The following is a 23666-nucleotide window of genomic DNA, read 5'->3' on the forward strand; positions in this document are numbered from 1 at the left end:
ATTCCTTCACCTATCGTCTCCACAGACAGTACTCTGCCGCTTAATAGAACTTAAGCTAATTCTTTTAACAGGAGAGATCTAAACTGGTCGAGGCCTTGGGCATTTTGGGAATCATCACCAACTGTTTCACAACTAAAATTAAGTAACATTTTTCTATGTTAATAGTAAAATTATGTTCCTGGCTATAGATTATCTGTAGACGGGCCTGACGAATATTATAACCTGCAGACTTAAAATATTTGCTTAATTCACAGCTCCTCTACTTTTCCCATGTCATAGCACTTAAAAAGACAGTATTTACAGGTGGCATATTAGGGTAATATGAAGAGACTTTGGAGATTTCCAAAATATTATGCAATAAAAATAAAATATAGGGGCGCCTGGGTGGCTCAGTCGGTTATGCATCCGACTTCGGCTCAGGTCATGATCTCACAGCTCATGGGTCTGAACCCGGCATCGGGCTCTGTGCTGACAGCTCAGTTCTGGAGCCTGCTGGGAGTTCCGTGTCTTCCTCTCTCTCTGCCCCTCCCCCGCTCACGTGTGCGCGCGGTCTCTCTCTCAAGAATAATAAACATTAAAAAAATACAAAATATAAGAAAAGTAAATATTGTGTATTAAAATCTCACCCTGCCTAAATTTTCATTTTTTTTTTTAATGAGAAGCTTGATTCCATAAAACAAATATTTTTCACATCAAGCTCTTCAAAGTAATGTTCAGGCACACAAAATTTTCCTCGGGCACGCACAGATTTTTCTAGGAGTCTTCATAATTCTTTAAGAATTAATGAAGTTTAGTCATCTTACTTTTCTGAAGCCATTTTAAAATTTAAGTCAAGAAGCTTTGCCAGTACATCCCTTTGCAATTTTTAACTAAGTCCATTCAGGTGTAAAAAATGTAGTTAAGTCATTTATAATTTGAACCCCCTATCGATACTTTTTCCTTTGGATGGCACATGTGAACACCACAGAGCAGTGGTCTAATGCCATTTAATTCACATCAAACTGAAAACATACGGGGTGACTGCAGATGCCTGGAATTATTACGACATTTATTATTTTGATCATACAATTTAATATGGAATGCAGATCCACAAACTTTTATATGCATGTTATTTGAATCTTAGGGTTTTCTGAGCAAACTTTTGATGCAAAAGTCCTCGTATCTTGTTGACTGTGCTGCTACAGCACGCCTCACAAACCGAGGCAAGTGTTCTTAGAATGTCCTCTTTGATTCCAAGTATTCATTCATCACTTTGAGTCCTCTATTCCTGACAGTTTAGTTTTGGCACTCCTTAGCAGGATTAAGTTTTTCCTATATTTTTCTTCTGGAATTACAATTAGTGTTATTAATTAGGCAGCTTTTTTACAGTTTTGTTTTGTTTACAGAGTATGAAACTCAACATGCGTTGAAAGCTTTGGGATTTCATAATCTTCTGGAGGACAGACATGATAGGGGAGGTGCACGTATGAGCAGGGAGTGTTCACTTCCTGACTCGGGTGGTAGCTATGGAAGTGTCAGCTTTCCAGTCACCCACTTGGCTGTTTCATCCCCACTTGTGCACGTCGCTTCACTAAGACTCACGTTGTCTCACCTGGCATGTTATCAACGAGTCCAGCAGTAACACTGTTTGAAGGGCCATCTTCTCTATCTCCTTTGTGGGATGAACACCACCCGGTTCATCCTTAGGAAGAGTGATACATGAATGGTCCCACAATGAATGCGAGGCATCTGGCTTCAGTTATTAGTTTTGCAGTCTTTTAACTAGTTTTTTTTGAGCTCAGTCTGGTACTTTCACAACCATTTTCAACAAAACGAAAAACTACGATTATTACCTTCATGCTTTGCAGAGGCTAAAAATTCAAACCCCTCTTTAATGTGGATGTTTTAGTAAGGGCTTTACTTCGTAAGTACTACATGTAAATAAAAACTTTAGGGTGAGGAAGAAAAGAAGAATTGGGACAAAAGATCTAAATTTGAAATAATCCTTATTAGTGACAAGTATATTACCTTATTAGTAACCAACTTTTTCTTTTTTGAACTAGTTTATTGACTTTCAAGCTTTAATAAAAAAAATTGTCCAAATGGTGGAAAAGTAAGTATCTGTAAAAACTGAGTCTATTTAAATACAAAGTACTCAAGGAGGTGGAGGGAGGGATGGAGGCCTTTATGGCCCCAGAAAAATCACTTCTCAAAATATATTTTTCCTAAGTTACCTACATTTTCAAGAAACATCACAACATGGAACATGATAAAATTCACAAACATAAAATTTATGTGCTAAAATAATGATTACCGAAGTTAGAGTTTAGCGAGAACTGTTTGCATTCATATGGAATTTTCAACGTAAATTTTTAAACATTTGGAAGAAAACACGGTTATTTTTTTAATGCAACCATGAACATTTTATGGCATGTTCTTGTGACCACTTGGTGGCATGACAGCTGCCAATTTTCTACCTTCACATGATTGGCTGATCTCGTGTGCTACTATGGAAGACATTCTCAAACCATCCTCGCGTAGTCTGTAAGGCAGTGCGGACTTTTAGCCCCGACAGCAATGAATTGTCCAGGGATAACATAAGATTGGCAATAAAACAACGACTCTAACCTACGTAACCTATTTCCAGTTCAAAAATGGAACAAACTACGGTATACAACCGATTTTACGCTCTGCTTCTGTCTGCTAACATCCAATTTATGTTGAGGGTCAAAAAGTAAATCAATGGCTTTTCAAATTTTGTTCCTGATAAAAAACTTTCCAAAAATGCAAGGCTGAAAAGGCTCAAACAGTATAACTTTAGATTACATAATCAAGAGCTACTCAGGTAACTTAAAAATTTTAAAATACACACAGAAACCACTTCTAGTTTTGGACAGCGCTTTCAAAGAAGCACCAGATATACATGTAACTTTGAAGTATCCCATTGTAATTTGGTGTGTGCTGTGTTAATTGACTGGGGCTTTAAACCAAGTGCGACTGGTACAGTGACCCAATTACCTGGGCTAGGTGTCGCTGACGAGGGCTGGAGCTTTCCCGAACAGCACAGAAAACGCATCTTACTTTTCTCCCATCCAAGTACTAACTGGGCCCCATCCTGCATCTGACTTTTCTAGATTCACGAATTAAGAAACTAGGAGATGACAACTCACACAAGGTCTTTCTTGTTCAAACTACCAACCAGCCGGAAGAGGGTAAAGAACTAAATAAGCCAACTTGTACTTTACTCTTTGATCTTGGCTCAGATACATCATCTGCAATTTTCTTCTGGGGAAAAAATTTTTAAAAACACAATAAACCAAATGCTTTTTGCTAGGGGGGAAAAAAGGAAGTATTGTTGTTTCAGAAAATAAAACAAAATACCTAATGAACAGTTTTGCTGTTTTAGTTAATGAAAAGAACACGTCATCATCACCCTCTATTTACCAGGAGTAAAAATTACCTACTTTGTGAAAGTGTACAGGTATCGGCTTCAATTACTTTTGAAATGTAAATTGATGCATTTTGATATAACTGCAAAATTAATAAGATTACAAGCAACCATAACTTACACACAGCACTATGTTGATATTTCTAAAGATCTTTTTTTTGTAATGTGTCTAATAATTTGGTTTCAGCCTTGAAGAGCAGCGGAAAAGTAAACCTGTCTAGTATGAGGAATACAAGAAAGAGCAGTTTCCGCTCTTTCCACTGCTGTAGAGTTTGTATGGGAAAGCCACGGTAACACACGTGTATTTATCTCACTGCCAACTGTCACCAAAGCTCCATCTGAATCACCTTTCATAATACGTTTAAACGTGATTCATATTTGAGTGGACAACAATAAAAGCATTACACGTAAGGAAGGAGTTATAAGCATTTCCAATTCTTGAGTTCTGAGGTTTTTAAAATCATCGCTAACTAGGAATAAGGAAGTTTCCCTTAAAAAATAAGTAGCATTTAATTTCTAGTTCACCTGTACTCCAGTACTTCTTCTAAAAAAACACTGCAATCCAAAAATAATGAAGATTACTAGGAGGAAAAAACAACATCGCTAAATTATGAGACAACAAAAAGAGTTCTTACTTTGAAAACAAAAGAACCCATACCATGACTTTAGATTTTTTAATTTCAATTTTCCCAATTTTTATTTACTTGGAAGTAATAAAAATGAGTTTGCAATAAAGGGATTATTTTGACATGTAATCACAGGGAAAAAGTTTTACCTAAATTTGGGAAGCTGAAGAATGAGCAATTATTTTAAAACTACCATTTATAAAACAGCTCACCGGATATCAGTATTCTCTTCAACATCCGACCTCAGCGATATCAGTTCTATAATGGCAGAAAGTTTCAATGTTTCCTACATTTTTAATACTTTAGCAAATGTAAACTTTTACCATACCCTTTGGAGGCTGCAGAAGCCTGGAATTTTCAAACAAATGCTTCTTTTTGATGGGTAAGATGACTGTGTCTTTCAGATCCGTAATGACATCATCCAGACCTGCTATATCACTCCAAGTAACCTGATAAAAGGTAAGGTCAACATGAATTTTACAACTTACATATATGCAATGAAGTTAAAAGGAAAAAAAAAACCAAAATGGCAAACCTTAATCTGATAATTATATGTAAATAATAAAAGATTAATATATAATACTAGTAAAGACTTTTTACAGCAATACTGAAATTATTTAATTACCATGAAATTACAAAAAGGAATTAATAATCAACTATCTACTATTAAAAGCACTAGGCCCAGGACTCAAAACTCTACAGGGATCTAATAAGCTGAATTCACTCCGTGTAAGAGGAAGGAATACTCTGCCAAGAAGATGGAGAACCAGCTCAGACAGAGAACTCAGTGCTAGCTGATGGGGAAAAGCTTACCAGCAGTGTCCCTAATTCATATAGGGTGCCGTCAAACACAACAGGTAGACATTTTGGAAATAGGTTCACACAACACTGGACTTCTGAATTTTATTAATCAAAAATAAAATTTTCAAAACAAAACTTTCATCTTTGTAAATAGGGGATATATACTGTCAAAATAAGCACAGCTTGTGTATTTTAAAACCTTCTGACTCAACTTAAAAATGGGGATGGGGGGGTGCCTGGGTGGCTCAGTCGGTTAAGCATCTGACTTTGGCTCAGTCATGATCTCATGGTTCATGGGTTCGAGCCCCATATCGGGCGCTATGCTGACAGCTCAGAGTCTGGGGTCTGCTTTGGATCCTATGTCTCCCTCTCTCCCTGCCCCTCCCCTGCTTGTGCTCTGTTTCTCAAAAATAAATAAATGTAAAAAAAAAAAAAAAAAAATTTTTTAAATGGGGACGGAGTGAAGGGGGGGAGGGGATAAAAAAACAAACGGAAAAAACCTAGGGGGGAAAAAATCAATCTTGCTCTAACCTGGCAGAGTAAAGAGGCTGAAGGTGGGGTGAGTCAGAAGCCATATTTACAAGAAATTTACTTTCACTACAACTTAAAAAAAAAAAAAAAGGGTGAAAAACCACAGCCAAATCTGAAAAAAAAAAAAAAAAAAAAAATAGCACCTACTTCCACTATAACAAAAAAGAGAGTCTGTTAGTACAGCCTTACTCAGAAGTGAACACAGAGCCAAGTCCCACTGTAAAATTATAAATCAAATTGAAATGGAGGATTAACTCTGGGGACATGTATCTATCTCTGTGCACACAGATACTAACAGACATTGAAGACTTTTATTTCCTAGATTTGGAGATAGGAATACCATACTTATTCTATTCTATTTATTTATATCTGTCATACAAAACCTATTTATACCTGCTGTTATCAAATACTCACATAGGAGTTTAGAGTTTATATATTACATTAATCTGATCCTCCAATAATCCTTTTGAAGTAGGTACAGCAGGTATCACACCTTCCCTGGATTACACATGAGGGGACTGACACTCAAAGAGGAAACAATTTGCCAAGGCCATGAATGGAAAAAATTAGAATTCAGAATCTTGTGTTGCCTACTGTATCTTAATATGAAAATCTACATTTAAACTCCAAATCAAATATCCACATAACTTAAAGCAGTACGTTTTATATGCCACAAAGGTGAATATATAAAAGAACAAGTTTATCTAAACAAGTGTGTGCCAAAAAAGGTTAACATGGCAGGCCTCAGACTGTTGTCCTTAGAAAGGCCTACCTGCAAGGCTGGCCTTTGGCTGCAGTATGGGGGCTTAAATTTCGGGAGAATTCCTTCATTCCCTAAGAAGAACACCTCGCTGTGCAAACAAAATGGTTTACGGGGGACGTGTTTCCCCTCTGAACATCTAGAATTTTGGTAGATGTTGGGATGTGGGGTCTACATGACCAGTCCCAATTAAAATCCTGGGAGTCTCTACTGAGCTTCCCTGGTGGACATGGCACTTCACACTTGTCCTCACAACCTGCTGCTGAAGGAATTAAGTGAAGCCCGTATGACTTCACTGGAAGAAAGCTCCTGGAAGCCTGTGCTTGGTTTCTTCCAGACTTCACTCCAGGCCCCTTTTCTTGCTCATTTTGCCTCGTATCCTTTTGCTGTACTCAGTCACATCCGTGAGCACAAAACTATGCCAGATCCTGTGACTCCTCTTAGAGGATCATCAAATATGGCCGTCTTCAGGACCTGACACAAAATGCCAGACCCAAACGATCTTAAATAAGATTAAAGATACGTACGTGCATGTTAAGAGGGTCTACGAGATGAGCTGCAATACTCATTTCATATTCTGAAAGCTTCACATTTTTCACACCAATCTGTTTCATTAACTTTTCTGCCTAGAACAAAAAAACAAGCAACTTCCTTTAGTCTGGTATTTGGGTCTTGGCACTTCAAAAGAGATTATCTGTGAAGTCTAAAGAGCCATGAACAGACATGCAAGAATTTTCCAGGGAAATTCTAGGCCCCTTGACCTCCTCTTTCCCCAATGTAAGCTTGTAGGTAAAGACAAAAGGTGAGTGTCTAACTGCACAGAAACCAGGGCAATTTAAACCAGCTCCTAGGAAATGAGAAAATTAGGGCACATGATTGAGGAGATACACATAGGGCCTTGCACTGCTCCAATGAGATTCTAGGGTCCAACTTGATGTCCTTTCAAGTAAGACCATCATGACAGGTGCAGGTGAAACCTCCAGATGAGAGCAGAGCAGTTAAACATTTAAAAAATGGACAACTGGAGTTTCTTTTCTTAAATCGAGTTTCTGAAAACAGATGCTTAACTTCCTTCAAATTACCCAGTTATCGACACCAGGTGCCCACGGCAATCAAACTCCAAATTGTTCGAAGATGCTGTCCTTTTTGGTTAAAGCCAATTCCTGGGACTAGGCAACCAGAGATAATAAATCCTAAATTCTAAATGATGGGGCGCCTGGGTGGCTCAGTGGGTTAAGTGTCCGACTTGTGGTATCAGCTCAGGTAGTGATGCTGTGGTTGTGGGATTGAGCCCTAAGTTAGGCTCTGTGCTCAGCTAGGAGCCTGCTTGGGATTCTCTCTCTCTCTCTCTCTCTCTCTCTCTCTCTCTCTCTCTCTCTCTCAGCTCCTCCCCTGTGAGCACTCGCATTCTCTCTCTCTCAAGAATAAACACTTAAAAAAATAAATAAATTGTAAGTATATTTGCATATATATTTTTAGAGCTGGACAAGACTAACCTGAAACCTACGAGCTCTAGCAATACAACAAAGATTTCAATTAAAATTAAAAACAATAATAATCACAAACATTTACTGAATGGGCCAAACCATATGCCAAAATACCGTAAATGGATTAGCTCACTGAATCCCCCGAGCGAGCCTATGGGGTAGGTACAATTTCTCCCCACCACAGAAAAGGAAATTAAAGTTTAGCTCAGATGAAATAATCTGCCTCAGGTTCAAGTCAGAAAATGGAAGAGACGACATACACATGCAGGCAGCCCCACTCCAGAGCCCACCCTCTAACCACCTCCCAATGACCCTACGTTCCCCAATTATAACAGGGGGGTTTGTGACCACTGAGGAGTCTTAAAAAGACTACAGAAAACACATTCAAATTTCAATTAAATGAACATATTTAAAAGTGCTCTGATAAATACCTGTTTTTGTTACATTTTCCTAAAATGCTTTAAGAATATATTGTATACTTTGTTTAAAGTAGGCTGCAGTCCAACTTGGGTCCTGAATTCACCACCCTGAGATCAAGAGTCACATGCTCCACCAAGTGAACCAGACAGACGCCCCTAAAATACTTTTGATTTTGTAAGATCTTGCTTTGGTCAGGGGGTATGGCTGCTCTAGAAGGAAATTCATCTCACACAGCACTATAGTTACAGACTGCTCAGAGCATAGGATAAATGTGGATAAAGTAGGATAAATCATATCCTAGTAATGTAGCATTTTTAAAATAAATAACCACATAGTTTTTCCTATTTAGCCCCCCCTCCCCCCCGGGTAAAATTACCGAATCAATGGAGAAAACAGCCTTTTCCAGGTTTTTTAATCTCTTTCTTGTAAATATCTTCTCTTTCGCTGATTTTCAATCTTTTGTGTCAGGTATGAAAGGTATCCTATTTTAGCCTCTGTAATAACATCAATTATTCTTTTCCATTATGCTTCTATAAATGTGCAGCCATCCCACATGTGTTCTTTTTAGGCTATGCTGTAAAACAAAAGTTTCCACCAGGGGTGACTCTGCCCCCCAGGGGACATCTGGCAAGGTCTGGGAATACTTCTGGCTGTCACGACCTTGCGGGGAGGGTGCTCTTGGCATGTAGTCAGCAGAGACAGGAATGCTGCTTAACATTCTGAAAGACACAGTACAGCCTGCCCCTCCCCAATTATCTGGCCCCAAATGTCAACAGTGCCGAGTTGAGGAATCCTGCTCTTTCCCCATTAGCTAGCTGCTCTTAAAACTTTACTCTAGGTCACAAATGCTTCTTGCTTTAAACAAACTTTATCTACATTTGGGATTTCCTAAGTAAAAACGATCAACTGTGTTGTTTATGTTATAGAAATAGAAAATGCCGTGGTCAAATTTACCTAAAATCTTTCCCCCCATATAAGCAGTCCCATTTAACAATGTCTTCAGGTTGCATTAACAACACTGACAGAAAACAAAATTAATGTTTATTGGGCAAAACTTATTTTCATTTCCTTACCATCAGCCCGTACAACCATCCTGAGAAGTAGCTATTACTACCAGGCTCTCGTAGTAGCTATCGTTTTTCAGATGAGGAACTCAAGAGTCAGAGAAATTAGAAGAATTGCCAAGATTATGAGCTAGGAGTTGGCATTACCAGAGTTCAAATCCTGATCTAATTCCAAAGCTGTTCTACTGAAACACTAATATTCCTCATCTGCGAGACCAGAACGTGGTTAACAAATAAATAAAATAAAGTACCCCTAAACACATCAAACTGTCTTCCAGAAGAAGTTATCCAACTGTTTCTAGCTTTGACAACTTTAAGTGAGCCCGTTTCTAAAATGTTTTACCAAGAAAAACAAAATGATTGTACTCTAAAAATGGCTTATGTTCATGAACTGCTTTATCACTTACAGCTCAATGACAATCGTATTTTCTAGTTACCAACTTTTGCTTGGTTTTTAAGTGAATCTCTCCAAGTAGTTGTCACTCTGTGGAGGAAAAATGGTAGGTGAGGGGTTGAAGGGAGTCAGAGGTAGGAGGGAAACTTACTTTTTACTGTATAGTCATCTTTTTAACTGTTTCATAGTATTTTTATCCTTTCATGCTATTTCATTTTTTTCCTCCCTGTAAACTATTAAGAAGATTAAGATTAACAAGATTAAGAAGTGGAGTAGGAAATAGTAAACTACTATTTTTGCCTAGAATGGGAAAGGAGGAAATGGAGAAAAGGAGTAGCAGAAAAGAAACTTTTCATTCAGTTTCTGAACGATTTGTAAAATTGGTTGTTCTTTTGGGAGATTAATTTTAGAAAATTAGAGACGGGCGCCTGGGTGGCTCAGTCGGTTGAGCATCCGACTTCGGCTCAGGTCATGATCTCACAGCTCGTGAGTTCGAGCCCTGCATCGGGCTCTGTGCTGACACCTCAGAGCCTGGAGCCTGCTTCCGATTCTGTGTGTCTCTCTCTCTGCCCCTCCCCTGCTCATGCTCTGTCTCTCTGTCTCAAAAATAAATAAAATATTAAAAAATTAAAAAAAAAAAAAGAAAATTAGAGATAGCATTAACAAGGGTGAAAAACCAGAGGTAGGTTAACTGATTAAACTTAGGTCTGTTTATTAAAGTCACAGCTCGGGGCGCCTGGGTGGCTCAGTCCGTTAAGCGGCCGACTTCGGCTCAGGTCATGCTCTCACGGTCCGTGAGTTCGAGCCCCGCGTCGGGCTCTGTGCTGACAGCTCAGAGCCTGGAGCCTGTTTCAGATTCTGTGTCTCCCTCTCTCTGACCCTCCCCCGTTCATGCTCTGTCTCTCTCTGTCTCAAAAATAAATAAACGTTAAAAAAAAAAAAAGATTTATTAAAATCACAGCTAAAGTACTCTGATTTAAGTGTGGACAGAGGAAGTCACTGACAGAAAGCTCACAACACTACATTTCCACAGGAAATGGCAAAGAGTCTGAATAATTATATTTTAGATGTAATCTCTTATACATTTGTATTAAAATTCTTGAAAGCACCCTTTTCTAGACTAACATGGAGACAAGTCTCCCCTCTCACGGTCAGTCTCTGGACGTCGTAAGAAGAGCGGGCTTCCTACCCTCCACCGCACCTGCGTGTGAACAACACTGCGGACCCCCGCCCCGAGTATCCCTCTCTTGGGAGCTCTTTCCTCAGCATTTCCACCTTGGCCAGTCAGGCAACACCAACTGCTTACTCCTGACTTCCTATCTCAATTTACTGGCTGCTCTTACAAATACCTGGCAGTTGAGGGGCACTTGGGTGGCTCAGTGGATTAAGGATCCAACTCTTCGTTTCTGCTCAGGTCATGATCTTGCAGTTCATGGGTTTGAGCGTCAAGTCCAGTTCTGCGCGCGGACAAACGGGGAACCTGCTTGGGATTCTCTGTCTCTCCCTTTCTCTCTGCCCCCCCCCCCCCCGCCCCGTGCTCTCTTTCTCTCTCAAAATAAATAAATAAACTTAAAAAAAAAAATACCTGGCAGTTGAGAGTTCCAGTTTTTTTTTTTTAAGGTTTCAGTGTATCATTCCTTCACAAAATATTTCAGCTATTATTTCTTTCAAAATAACTAAAAGTTTTGAAGACTAAAGTACAATGACAGGACTAAAAATAAGAAGACATTAACTTATCTAAGGTCACAGTCCAAAACTTCAGGTGTATGAAGAATTCTCAGTAGTGAATCTTCCCTGGGCTTTGACAAACTACAATCTCAGAAATATTATACAGTGTAATTCTTCAGAAGTATGACATAGTCTCCGAACAGGTCAAGCATTGTTATTCTTCCTGTACTTGGACAGCATACCCAGAGGGTTCCTTTTTCTACGTCCCAATTATCCCGACCCACCCTTTCGTCACACATACCTATCAAAACTCTTCTACTACATCTAAATACAATCCAAGCAGCAGCCGTGTGCCCAGGAAATCCCTGTCCATTCCGTAGAAATGGTCTCCTCTCTCATTACCAATTAAATATCCCACATTTCACCAAGCTGGGACGTTTTCCTGGCTTCAGGCTAGAAATTATTTACAAATATTCTGTTTAATTCAAACATTAAGACTACTTCTGGGTTACTGTTCCTGATGCGAATGCACCTACATCACGTTACCTTTCTTTCAACTCATAACCGTACTACCTTTAAACTCACACGAGGCCCGCTAATTATCAGATAGCCCCCAAATGCTGCCTAGGCTGTTAAATTCAGTGCTTCTCCTTTGTGACTGCGGAAGTCACACCTTCCTCCTTCCCCTCAGTCACACCTGATCTCTGCCCGCAAGGTGTGCTCCTAATTCTCTAATTTCTTTCTGTACTCCCACTTAATTACCCCCCACCTGGCAGCACTGCACTTCCTAAATGGCCTGGACCACAGGTCATTATTTCAACAATGCTTTCTGTTGAACCTTAGCACCCCTTACACTTGCACCGGTCAGTCCTATTCTCGGTGCTGGCTCCGCACCACCACTCAGTTTATCTGCTACCGAGATGCTGAGAAACGCACAAGAAGTTAAGAAAAACCAAACAACTGAATTCCCGATAAACTCATGCTTCCTTCAACTACGCCCTAATGTTCATAACCCACAATTTCTCTCATTAAACACGGATCACGTATTTACCTGAGCAGGTCCGAAACCTCCATTCCCATTTAGTTGTAACATCGCCCCATTTCACTGAGAGCAAATGAACTCGACCTTAAAAGGTTCTTGTGACCACTGATCCCGACCCCTCTGGGACCCACCTCCATCCTCTTCAGCAGCAACTCTCCACCTCCTCCTTCTGCGCTAGTCTTTTCCCTTTCCTTCTTCACCTGTCCGCCAGCAAACTCTGGAACGACCACATTCTTTTACTTTAAATTCTGCTTGCTGTCCCCAGTGAACGGAAAGCACTCTACATTTACGGACCACTTTTTCTGATCACATTCTCCATATCCTCCTTTCCTCCTGGATCACTCTATGACACAACATTCACAACCAATTCTCTTTTGCAACCTTCTCTTCCTTTGGTTTTGAGGACTTGACCAAAGGATTTTTCAGACAGTGGGAGACAAATGTGAGGAAGGGCTTTTTAAAGTTACATTCAACACCCATTGACTTCCCCCAATTAGTTCTGTGATTTCAGAATGTAGGCCTTCCAGTTCCAATTGACTGCCACAATGAACGACTTCTACAGTGTGCGGTGTTTTGTCTATTTCAGGTGTGTTGGGATGGGAAAGACTAATACCAGTACCTTACATTATCCTGGTTTTATTACTACTCCTCTGGCCATTTTTTGGGTGTTATTAATAATTGGGTAGATGTTAAAAAAAAAAAGTCTTTAGAATTTACAGGTGAGGCAAAAGAACCATAGAACATGTGCTCTATAAATATTTGTTACACGAATAAATTCAAGTCGTTAATCTACGGAAGAGATTATTGTAAATGGTACCGAGTAAAAATCAAATTTTACTCCCTTTCATATAGAACCAACTGTCCAAGTATCAGTTATTGGTTCATCCTTTCTCCAATAATCTACATACAAAGCAGAGCCAGTCCTTTCATACATCAATTTCCCACAGCACGCCTAGGTCTGTTTCTCGACTCCACTCTGCTGAATTTGCCAATCACCCCTGTACCAATAACATACTGTCTTAATAACTGTAGCTTTGTGAAAAGTTTTGATATAAATTAGGGCAAATTCTCCCTCCCCCAATATACATGTCTTGTTTTCAAGAGTGTTTTGCCTGTATCTCAACTTTTATTCCTCCATACAAATTTTAGAAAAAAATACAACAAAAAAAGCCTGTCAGTATTTTTTCATTGGCACTGCATTTAAGTGTGGCTTTCAATCATTTTGTAATTTTCATTAAAAATGTGTTGTACAGGAGCCTGGGTGGCTCAGTCGGCTTCGGCTCAGGTCATGGTCTTGCAGTTTGTGAGTTCAAGCCCCATGTCAGGCTCTGTGCTGATGGCTCAGCACCTGGAACGTGTTTTGGATCTTCAGGTTCTGTGTCTCCTTCTCTCTCTGCCCTCTCCCTGGCTCGTACTCTGTCTCTTTCTCTCAAAGATAAACATTAAAAAATAATGTGCTGTACAACTTGTGCTTGTCAGTTATTATGTATTTTTTTAATGTTTATTTTTGAGAGACAGAGACAGAGAGAGGGAGAGAGAGAGAGAGAAAGGGAGAGAGAGGGAGGGAGGGAGGATGGGTGGGTGGGGGAGGGGCAGAGAAAAGGAGACAGGATCTGTGTTGGCAGAAGACAGCCCAGTGCGGGGCTCAAACCCCCAAACTGTGAAATTATGACCTGAGCTGAAGTCAGACACTTCATTGACTGAGCCACCCAGGCGCCCAGTTATTGTGTATTTTTGATACTACTGTAAACAGTGTCTTTATAAAGCTGCATTTTCAAACCGTGGTGGGTACACAGAAATAGTTGATTTTTGTATACTAATTTTATATCCAGCACCCTTAAATTCTTATTAATCCTGACAGCTTTGCTACAGATGTTGTTTACTTTCTATGTAGATTATTGTATTATCTGTGTCTAATGGCTGTTTAATTTTTTCTCTTCCAATCCTTCCATCTCGTTTTTTCTTGATTTATGCATCATTAACAGTAAAATGTTACACAGAAGTGATGACAACAGGCTCCCTTGACTTGCTCCTAATCATAAAGGAAATGCTTTCAACTATTTACCATGAAGTATGTTTCCTACAGTAAATTCATTGTATCAGGCTAAAGACATTATCTTCTATCCTAAGATACTAAGAGCTTTTTACTAAGAGCTTTTCTAAAAAGAATGAATATTTAATTTTAACAAAGGCTTTTTCTGCATTTGAGATAATCATAGTTTTATCCTTTAATCTGTTATTATAGAATAAATATATTTATTCCTCAAATGAAGCCAGCCTTAAATTCCTGGAATAAATCCTACTGGTCATAATATGTTACCTTTTTTTTTTTTTATACACTGCTAAATTCAACTTGCTAATATTTTAAGGTTTTTCCATTCATTTACAATCGAGATCAAGCCCGTGACAAGTTTTAGAATTGTTATTATGCTGCCCTCAGAGTTTGCATCAGGTTGTTATTATAAATTTCTTCTTTATATGTTTCTAGAATTTACCAGTAAAACTTGATGGGTCTGGAGTATTCTTTATCAAAATATGTGTCCAATATTACTTCATAGGTATGAGACTAAGTATCCATGTTTTCTAATCCTACCTTCCTTTGAGAGAGAGCGCATGCAAGTGGGGGGGGGGGGGGGGGGAAGGGCAGGGGTGAGAGAGGATCCTAAGCAGGATCCACAGCCGGTGTGGAACCCAATGCAGGGCTCGATGCCACCACCATGAGATCAGGACCTGAGCTGGAATCAAGAGGCCTGACGCTTAACTGAGCCACCCAGGTGGCCCTCATCACCTAATTTTTAAAAAAAGTTTATCTATTTTGAGAAAGAGAGAGTGAGAGTGCACGTGCAAAGGGAGGGACAGAGAATCTGAAGCAGGCTCCGTGTCCCACGCAGACCCTGACACTGGGCCCTATCCCACAAACCAGGGGATCCTGACCCGAGCCGGAATCAAGAGTCAGAGGCTAAAACAACTGAGCCGCCCACGTGCCTGTCGTCTTCTAATTCTTGAGTCAGTCACAGAAATAAATATTTTTCTAAGAGTCTGTCTAGGTTTTTACACTTCTTGGCGATTATTTACTTTCCTTATTTTTAACGTCTGCAGCATCGTCATTATGTTTCCTTTATCATTCCTGGTAATATTTACTGGTGGCTTCATTCTTTTTTCATGATCGGTTTTACAAAACTGTCAAATATTTTTGTATTTTCAAATAACTAACATATTGGCTTCACTGACTTTCTTTACTCTGTATTCATTTTCTGTATTTTTATTCACTCTTCTATTGTATATTCATTTCTTATTTGTCTTACCTTGACTATTCCCATTTTTTCATTATTTGTGGGTTTATGTTGGAAATCTTTTCTTGAGCTTAAGTTGGAGATTTAATTAATCTTCTACCTTCTTTTGTAACAAACACTTAAGACTATAAATCTCTGAGTACCATTTAAGACATGACGTTTAATTCAATTATAAATATTTTCTAATTTCTATTATATTTTCTTTCACTGAGGAGATCTTCAGAGATGTTTCTTACTTTCCAAGCGTACTGGGGGGCACCTGGGTGGCTCAGTCAGCTAAGCGTCCGACTTCTGCTCAGGTCATGATCTTGCAGTTTGTGAGTTTGAGCTCCACGTCGGGCTCTGTGCTGACAGCTCGGAGCTTGGAGCCCATTTCAGACTCTGTGTCTCCCTCTCTCTGCCCCTCCACCCCCCCTTCATGCTCTGTCTCTCTCTCCTTCAAAAAAAAAAAAAAAAAAAAAAAAAAGTCCAAGCGTACTGGGTATTTACTGATCTTATTGTTCTGCACTGGAGCCGGGGGATGTAACAAGCATGCTCCCAGTACCATGAAGCCCGATGTCTGCTGTACAATGTAGCAATGGGTCCAATTTTGTAAATCCTACATGAGTGCTTTGGATATGTACCCTGCATTTGTCTGATGCACAATATACTATACATGGTCACTAGATAAGCTGCTACTTACTTAAATCTGCTATATCCTTACCGATTTTTAAAAAATGTTTCATCTGACCACATCAAAATAGAAAAGCTTCTGCACATCATAAAGGGAAGCAATCAACAAAACTAAAAGACAATCTACTGAATGAGAGAGGTATTTGCAAATGACATATCCGATAAAGGGTTAGTATCCAAATTATATAAAGAACTTATATAATTTGGGGCGTCTGGGTGGCTCAGTCAGTCAAGCATCTGACCTCAGCTCAGGTCATGATCTTGCGGTTCGGGAGTTTGAGCCCCGCATTAGGCTCTGTGCTTATGGTTAGGAGCCTGGAGCCTGCTTTGAATTCTTTGTCTCCCTCTCTCTCTGCCCCTCTCCCATTTGCTCGCTCTCTCTCTCTCTCTCAAAAATAAACATTAAAAAAAAAAAAAAGATATTACACAATTCAACATCAAAAAACCCAAATAATCATCACAGACATTTCTCCAAAGACATCCAGATGGCCAACAGACACATGAAAAGATGCTCAATGTCACTCACCATCAGGGAAATGCAAATCAAAACCACAATATCACCTCACATCTGTCACAACGGCTAAAATAAAAAACACAAGAAACAACAAGTGTTGGCAAGAATGCAGAGCAAACGGAACACTCACACTGTTGGTGGGAGTGCAAACTGGTGTAGCCACTGTGGAAGACAGTATGGAGGTACCCCCAAAAAATTAAGACTAGAATTACCATACGATCCAGTAATTCCACTACTGGGTATTTACCCACAGAATAAAAACACTAATGCAAAAAGATATATGCACCCCTATGTGTACTGCAGCATTGTTTACAAGGGCCAAATTATGGAAGCAGCCCAAGCGTCCATCGATAGATGAATGGATAAAGAAGATGTGGTCTAGATACATAATAGATTACTCAGCTGTCAAAACGAATGAAATCTTGCCATTTGTGACAACATGGATGGATGTATAGGGTATAATGTTAAGTGAATAAGTCAATCAGAGAAAGACAAACACCATATGTGGAATTTAAGAAACAAAACAAACGAACAGAGAAAAAGGAGGCAAACTAAAAAACAGACTCTTAACTATAGAGGAGAAACTGACAGTTACCAGAAAGGAGGTGGGGGCAGGGAATAGGTAAGACAGGAGAAGGGGAATTAAGAGTATACTGATCATGATGAGCACTGAGAAATGTATAGAATTGACCAACCACTGTATTTTGCACCTGAAGCTAATGTAACACTGTGTGTTGACTGTTTGGAATTAAAACAAAACAAAGCAAAAAAACTTTTCATCTACCAATGACTGAAAGCAATGTTAAAAACCTCTCACCATGATGATGGATATGTTATTTCTCCTTATAGTTCGATCAGTTTTTTGCTTTATATATTTTGAGGCTGCATTAATAGATGCACACGAATACAGAAATGTTCTACTTCTTGTTGAACAGAACATTTAATCATTCCATAATGAACCTTGTTTTCTCTAATATTTTTGCCTTAAAGTTTATTTTTGTTCACCCAGCTTTCTCTTTGTATTTGTATGGTATATGCATTTTCCATCACTTTATTCTCAACAACTTTCTGTATCTACAATTTCTACGTGGCACTTCAACCAGTATATGTCTTAAATTTCTCTTTTTAAACCATCTCACATCTTTATCTTTAGGTGAATTACCAGAGGGTATAGTCTTTTGGAGTCAAAGATTTATGGGACTGTTGTCTCTTGGATACCCTACCTTGGAATAGGCCTGTGCTTTGTGTCCTGAGCTCCTCTAGGCCATAAAAAGAGAAGTTCAAATTCAGTGGGTTCAGCAAATTCTCCTCCAACGTGAAAGCTGGCCATCAAAGCTCATCGTATCTTTTTCGATCTTTGCCTTCAGTTTTTTAGCTGAATTTCTTACTTTTTTGCTAGCTCATGAATACCTTTAAGATGATTTTAGAAAATGTTTTATCTAGATCGTTTAGTTGTTCTCAGCAGAAAGGTGAGTCCAGGTATCTAGTTACCCTAACTGACCTATTCATTCTCCACTGGCTTCACTTCGTCTCCCCATTTCCTAGATGAAGGCTGACTCTTTGGCCTACTATTCATGGTGTTTGATAGCATCTCCTTTAGGGATCTCATTGCTCCCAATAGTCATCCCCATCTATCACAGTGACAATTACGTGAAAAACTCTCAACAAAGTTTGAACATATAAATGCTGATGGTGGTAGGAGGAAGATGGAGGAATGGTTTGGGGAAACCTCACAAATGATACGTTTTTACAAGAATTACCCTGGGGCCCACTGCATCCAGTGAGACTCACTTCTCTAAGGAGTCCGACTGCTTACGAGCATCTCATGGATGCTCTGAGGACTGATCTTTCCTCCAAGATGTACACCTACAATTTTAACTGCTGGATGAACATTTTCCCCAGGATTCCTACCACCAATACAAACTCAATATGTCCAAATCAAGTATCATCTTCCCACAAACGTGCCCTAGCTACTAGTTTCTAAACCTCCGAGGCCTCCAGACAAATCTTGGATTCATTTGTAAAATGTCCTTTTGTTTTCCATATAATCACGAAGTCCTTCCAGCATTCTTTTTTTTTTTTTTTTTTTAAGCGAGGGGGGTGGTGGTGGTGGTGGTGGTGGTTGAGCATCCGACTCTGGTTTCAGCTCAGGTCATGATCTTGAGGTTCATGGGATCAGGCCCTATGTCAGGCTCTGTACTGAAAACACTGAGCCTGCTTGGGTTTCTTCTCTCTCTCCTCTCTCTCTGCCCCTCTCCCTCCCCCTCTCAAAATAAAATAAACTTTAAAAGATAGTCACATCTCTGATTTTAAAAATTCTGAAAATGATATGACCGGTTAACACTGTGACCTCAGACTGAAGTGGGCTTTCATAGCGTAGGTGGCGGGAAAAGCTGCACTTCAACTGACACGAGGATACACTGAGTTACACAGACACACGGGCGCGTGTGCACACACACACACATACCTGGCAATGGTCAGACATCTCAGAGAGTGACAAAATGACTGATATCATGACATGATTTAGACCTTGAGTCAACTACTTTGTAATCAAATTTAGGGAACAAACTCATACCTGTTCGAACTGCTTTCCAATCACAAACACTAAGCAGTGTTCATGACACTGATTCTTGCCAATTTACAAACTATGCGCAGTGCCGTGAGGCAGTCATCTATCCACATCCCGGGTTGCCACACTAGCCCCGAGCATTTTAAAAGAACAAGATTTATTCATCTTTTACCCTTGGCACCAAGAATCTGCTAGGAGCTCAGTAAATGTTTACTGAGTTCACCAGTCACAACTCACAGAAGGAATCTAAAAATTGACGAACAGGAGGAACATCTTGCCCTCAAACAGCAAGAAAAATTTGAGAGGCTCCTTGAAGGTTCTACTTTTTTGAGTAAGAATAGACACCAAAGCAAATATATCATCCTAATAAGGAAATGACCACAAGAGGCAATAACAGATAAAAAATTAAAAACTACTACTTCTTCTAATAACATTTAACAATTTTTAAATTAGAAATCAGAGTAGTTTGCAAGTGTAAGATCGCAGCTTATCAGTATTATCCACATTTCAAATGTCATGCAAAACAAATCGTATACCATTACTAAAGATAAATTGTTTTTCTTCAGTCTGTTGACAAATTTTACCTAGACTCCCTCATTCATTAGCTGCCAAAAACCTTCTGATGAACATGTTCACAACAAGACGCTGGAATGTCTTTATTCTTCATCATTGTTTTATTCTGGTAAGTTACTAATAGAGTTGGAAAGTTGAGAAACGAGCACTTTTTTAAGAAACAATGAAATTAAATGCGATGTTCAAACACATTTTCACACGGCGAACCTCTCAGTGTGTAATTCTACTATCCCCTTGTTTTACGGCCAAACCGCAGCTAGCTACAAGGAAAGTGACCCTCAGACATCTCACTCGTACCTGTTTCTGAGCTTCCACTTTCTGCTTTCTGGTGGGATCGATTGCATCTACCATCCATTTGATTGTGAAGTATGTCACTGCACCAAATATCGTCAAACGGAAAATTAAGCCAACAACTTCATTCCGACTCAAGGGACGAGAAAAGGCTTCGGCATGTACCATCTTGATCAACCTTAAAAAGCAAACAGAAATGTCACTAGGTAATAACTACATTGATTAAAACCGGGAGACTGAGATGTAGTTCACCCTCAGCAGGAAAAACCTAGTCAAATTCAACAATATCTACCTTAAAGGGTTTATTTTGAGGGAAAATGAATTTTCAAATGTTAAATAAACACATTTTAAGCTCTCTTTGGAAAATGAAGGCACATATTAAAACACTGAAGATTTATTATACTTTTTAATGAATTTTCCTAAAAGCTCACAGAATTTAAGCAGACAATAACTCTAGATGAAAAATGCATTCGATATCTTAATGTATTTACTCTTTTAAACAGCTTTTAAATAACTACTTCAGAAAATGTAGAGATACACTGACTATAACACTAACCCAACTGAAGAAGGCAGCCCATTGCTAGTGTGAAAAGAATTTCTTCTAAGTGCAATGGACAGCAGGTAATTTCTGAGCGAAATTAAAACCGTGAACAGACTTGCTTCTCCCTCAGACTTACTTTTTTTAAATTTAATTTAATTTTTTTAATTTACATCCAAGTTAGTTAGCATATAGTGAACAATGGTTTCAGGAGTAGATTCCTTAGAGCCCCTTACCCATTTAGCCCATTCCCCCTCCCACGCACGACCCCTCCAGCAACCCTCAGTTTGTTCTCCATATTTAAGGGTCAGACTTACTTCTACAGGTTTTCAAGGCCTGCTTAAATTTAAACATGACATTTTCTCTATTAATAAGTGACGTTAAATTTTTTGAGCCATCCTATCGTTTCCAACAACCCAGCTAAATATGAAGCAATACATTCAAACATTTTTGGGCCACAAGATTACAGTACTCACCCAAGAGAGGAAAAAAGGAGGCAACATGCCTGCTTTGACATGCATCTCTGAGCAGCTACATCAGTCCCGTACAGGCTTGCAGAAGGCATGCACATGCCTAGCAAAGGCAGTAACTACCCAGAAAACTAAGGCTGTTAGGGGATGATTTGACTATCACATTTTGCAAAATAGGATCTCGGCTTCGAACAATGCCATTAGTCTCTCATAGCACAGGACCGTGCTGAGTGCTATGCTATACGAGTAAGAGAGGGGGAGGCAGAGGGAGAGAGAGAATATATTCTGCACTCGGGTGAAAAGGAGTAAGTGAGACTTTGCACAGACAGCTCAGCAACAGGTGAAAATCAGGAACCGCAAAGATTACCATCCACGGTCTTTTCTCCTCTAACATCAGGTTTGCCTTCTCACTCCTACTACCCAGTTAAAGACCTTCACCGCCCTCCCCTGGGATAGCTCCGACAATTCCCCAAAGCTTTTCCTTCACTAACAGGATTTCCAAGCATTCAAGGCATCCTAACCTAGCCCCAAAGAGGAACTTCTCACCCCTCCTGTAGCTGGAGGCACTGGTACCAGAAAACGCCACGTGTATTTTCCCTCTACCATATCTGCCTGGTGCCCCAGATAGGCCAGTTCTCCCCCTTTATCCAGGATCAGTCCAATTCTATCCACACCTCAAAGCCTTCAGATCACATTGATATCCTGTATTATTCATGTGGCCCCATTACTGAGCTTATATAATGCCTAGCCTACTCCACCAGAATTCAACTCCTTATAAAAAGGGATTGATATCTTCTCCACATAAGAGAGAGGCTACTCAGTAATTATCTGTTCAAAAGATGAACTCCGACTGCAGAAAAACTTCCCACTCTATCATTCCAACAAAACCGCTGCCAGACTTTCGAATGATTTCCAAAACAAAAAGTCAAGGGTTCCACGTGTCTCCATCACTAGGGGCCATTTCCTTCACAGCAGTACATCATTAACTTCAACTTACTTAACAAAATAATTGAAAGCCTTCGTTTCAGATGAAGAAACTTTGACCTAGGGACATTAAGTGATTTGAGTCAAACCATAAAGCGCCTCCTGAACATGAATATATATATAATGCCTACTATATACTGGCATACAATAATGGCTAAGAGACAATGACTTTGCTCAAGGAACACACAGTCCAGTTATTAATTATATTTTTATAAACGGAGCTAGGGAGGAGCCACCTAATTAAACTCTCTCCTCATGTAACAAACTGAAGTGTGCTTTCATCCGTCAGCACGGACTCCTAAAGAGGAGCTAACAGCACTCCGCTTCTGATAAGAGGAAAATTGACCTAGCTAACCTTCATTCCAACAGGGTACATTTGAAAATGCAGTTAGAACCTGTGGAATCATTGTGTGGGGATATTATTCATACAGGAAAATAAGCCAGTAGGCAAAAATCAAGGTCTTGTTAGCCTAATCGATGAAAACTAGTGACATCTGAATAAAAGGATTCCATTGATTTAAAAGTTTGGGTTGGCAGTGATGAAACCGCCATCTGCTGGATGTTCGCCGAACTGCACGAACAACCAGGGCGATTTTCAGTACATCCCAGACATCGAGACAATGCCACTTTCGAATCCTACCGGGAGTATCACGACATAAACCCTGTTAGCTACACATATTCCTGTATTTAAGTTAGTGCCTGTCGTAGAGTACCCTAGACCTATGGCCACCTCTAAAACAGTAGTCCGTCTTCTACAATGACTTTGAAATCCTGAAATGAAACAGAAACTTCTACTTGTAGGTTGAAACTGTATATACTTTATTGTACACTCATCTATCATTCATACGACATTGATACACCTGCAGTGTTAAGGCCGTTGCAGGAGCCGTGCCACGACAGCGGAAAACACAACCAAAGCTCCATTTGCGTACAACAGTAGGGCATGGGTTTCAGTCGTGTATAGACGTTAACGACGAACCAAATGCACACACAAATATGTGCATAAACAGACAGTAGGACGTACAACTAAGAAATAAACCCAAACGCTGCCAATTCGCAGCTATCTGTTAGGCAAACGTGATCCCAGGGAGTTTCACTTAGAGAGTTCTCCGTTTCAGGGCAGAAAACTTTTGGAAATCGGACCACCTCGTCACTAAGCAATCGACTGACAGCTGAGGGGCCGAGGGTGGAGTGTTTCGGTCCTATTTCACCGCGGGGTTGCAGAAAGTTTTTCTCAACCCCGGAGTCCCAGTTTCGCAGGCAACAAGGCCCCAGGAACACAGCCTGTGACAATGCCTGCCAACCTTCACATAAAGGACGCGTTAGTACGCTCAGCACCATCCTCTGCGAAAGCGTGCCCTGGCCCGAAGAACCGCCTCCGCCTCTGCACTAGGTGGTGGCAGCGCCGGGGCGACAGTCAGACCCGGCTCCCTCCGGCCGCCTCCGCCCACGACCCCCCGGTGCCGAGGTCGCCCGGGACGCCCCCAAGCCCCCGCAGCGCCCCAGCTGCCTACACAGGTCCCCTCGCAAGTGGCATCAGTC

At 40.0% G+C, this 23666-nt stretch overlaps 1 protein-coding gene across 6 annotated transcripts in view; it reads right to left on the minus strand.

Moving 5' to 3' along the window:
- Nucleotides 1-23666, minus strand: part of ATAD1 (ATPase family AAA domain containing 1) — a 77284-nt gene that overhangs the window by 32582 nt on the left and 21036 nt on the right. For 2 of the 6 annotated variants that reach the window (XM_045039878.1, XM_045039877.1), the window contains exons 2-4: nucleotides 20139-20310; nucleotides 6673-6771; nucleotides 4382-4502 (exon numbers count right to left, since the gene is read on the minus strand). In XM_045039878.1, coding sequence (XP_044895813.1) covers nucleotides 4382-4502; nucleotides 6673-6771; nucleotides 20139-20300 — 382 coding nt within the window. In that variant the 5' untranslated portion in view covers nucleotides 20301-20310. Of the gene's footprint in view, nucleotides 1-1591; nucleotides 1660-4381; nucleotides 4503-6672; nucleotides 6772-8428; nucleotides 8547-20138; nucleotides 20311-21146; nucleotides 23555-23666 lie in introns of those variants that run through there. The other 4 variants (XM_045039879.1, XM_003993862.6, XM_045039880.1 and 1 more) reach the window with 4 other exon arrangements.

Source organism: Felis catus, chromosome D2 (genome assembly GCF_018350175.1).
Source record: "Felis catus isolate Fca126 chromosome D2, F.catus_Fca126_mat1.0, whole genome shotgun sequence".
Lineage (NCBI taxonomy): Eukaryota > Metazoa > Chordata > Mammalia > Carnivora > Felidae > Felis > Felis catus.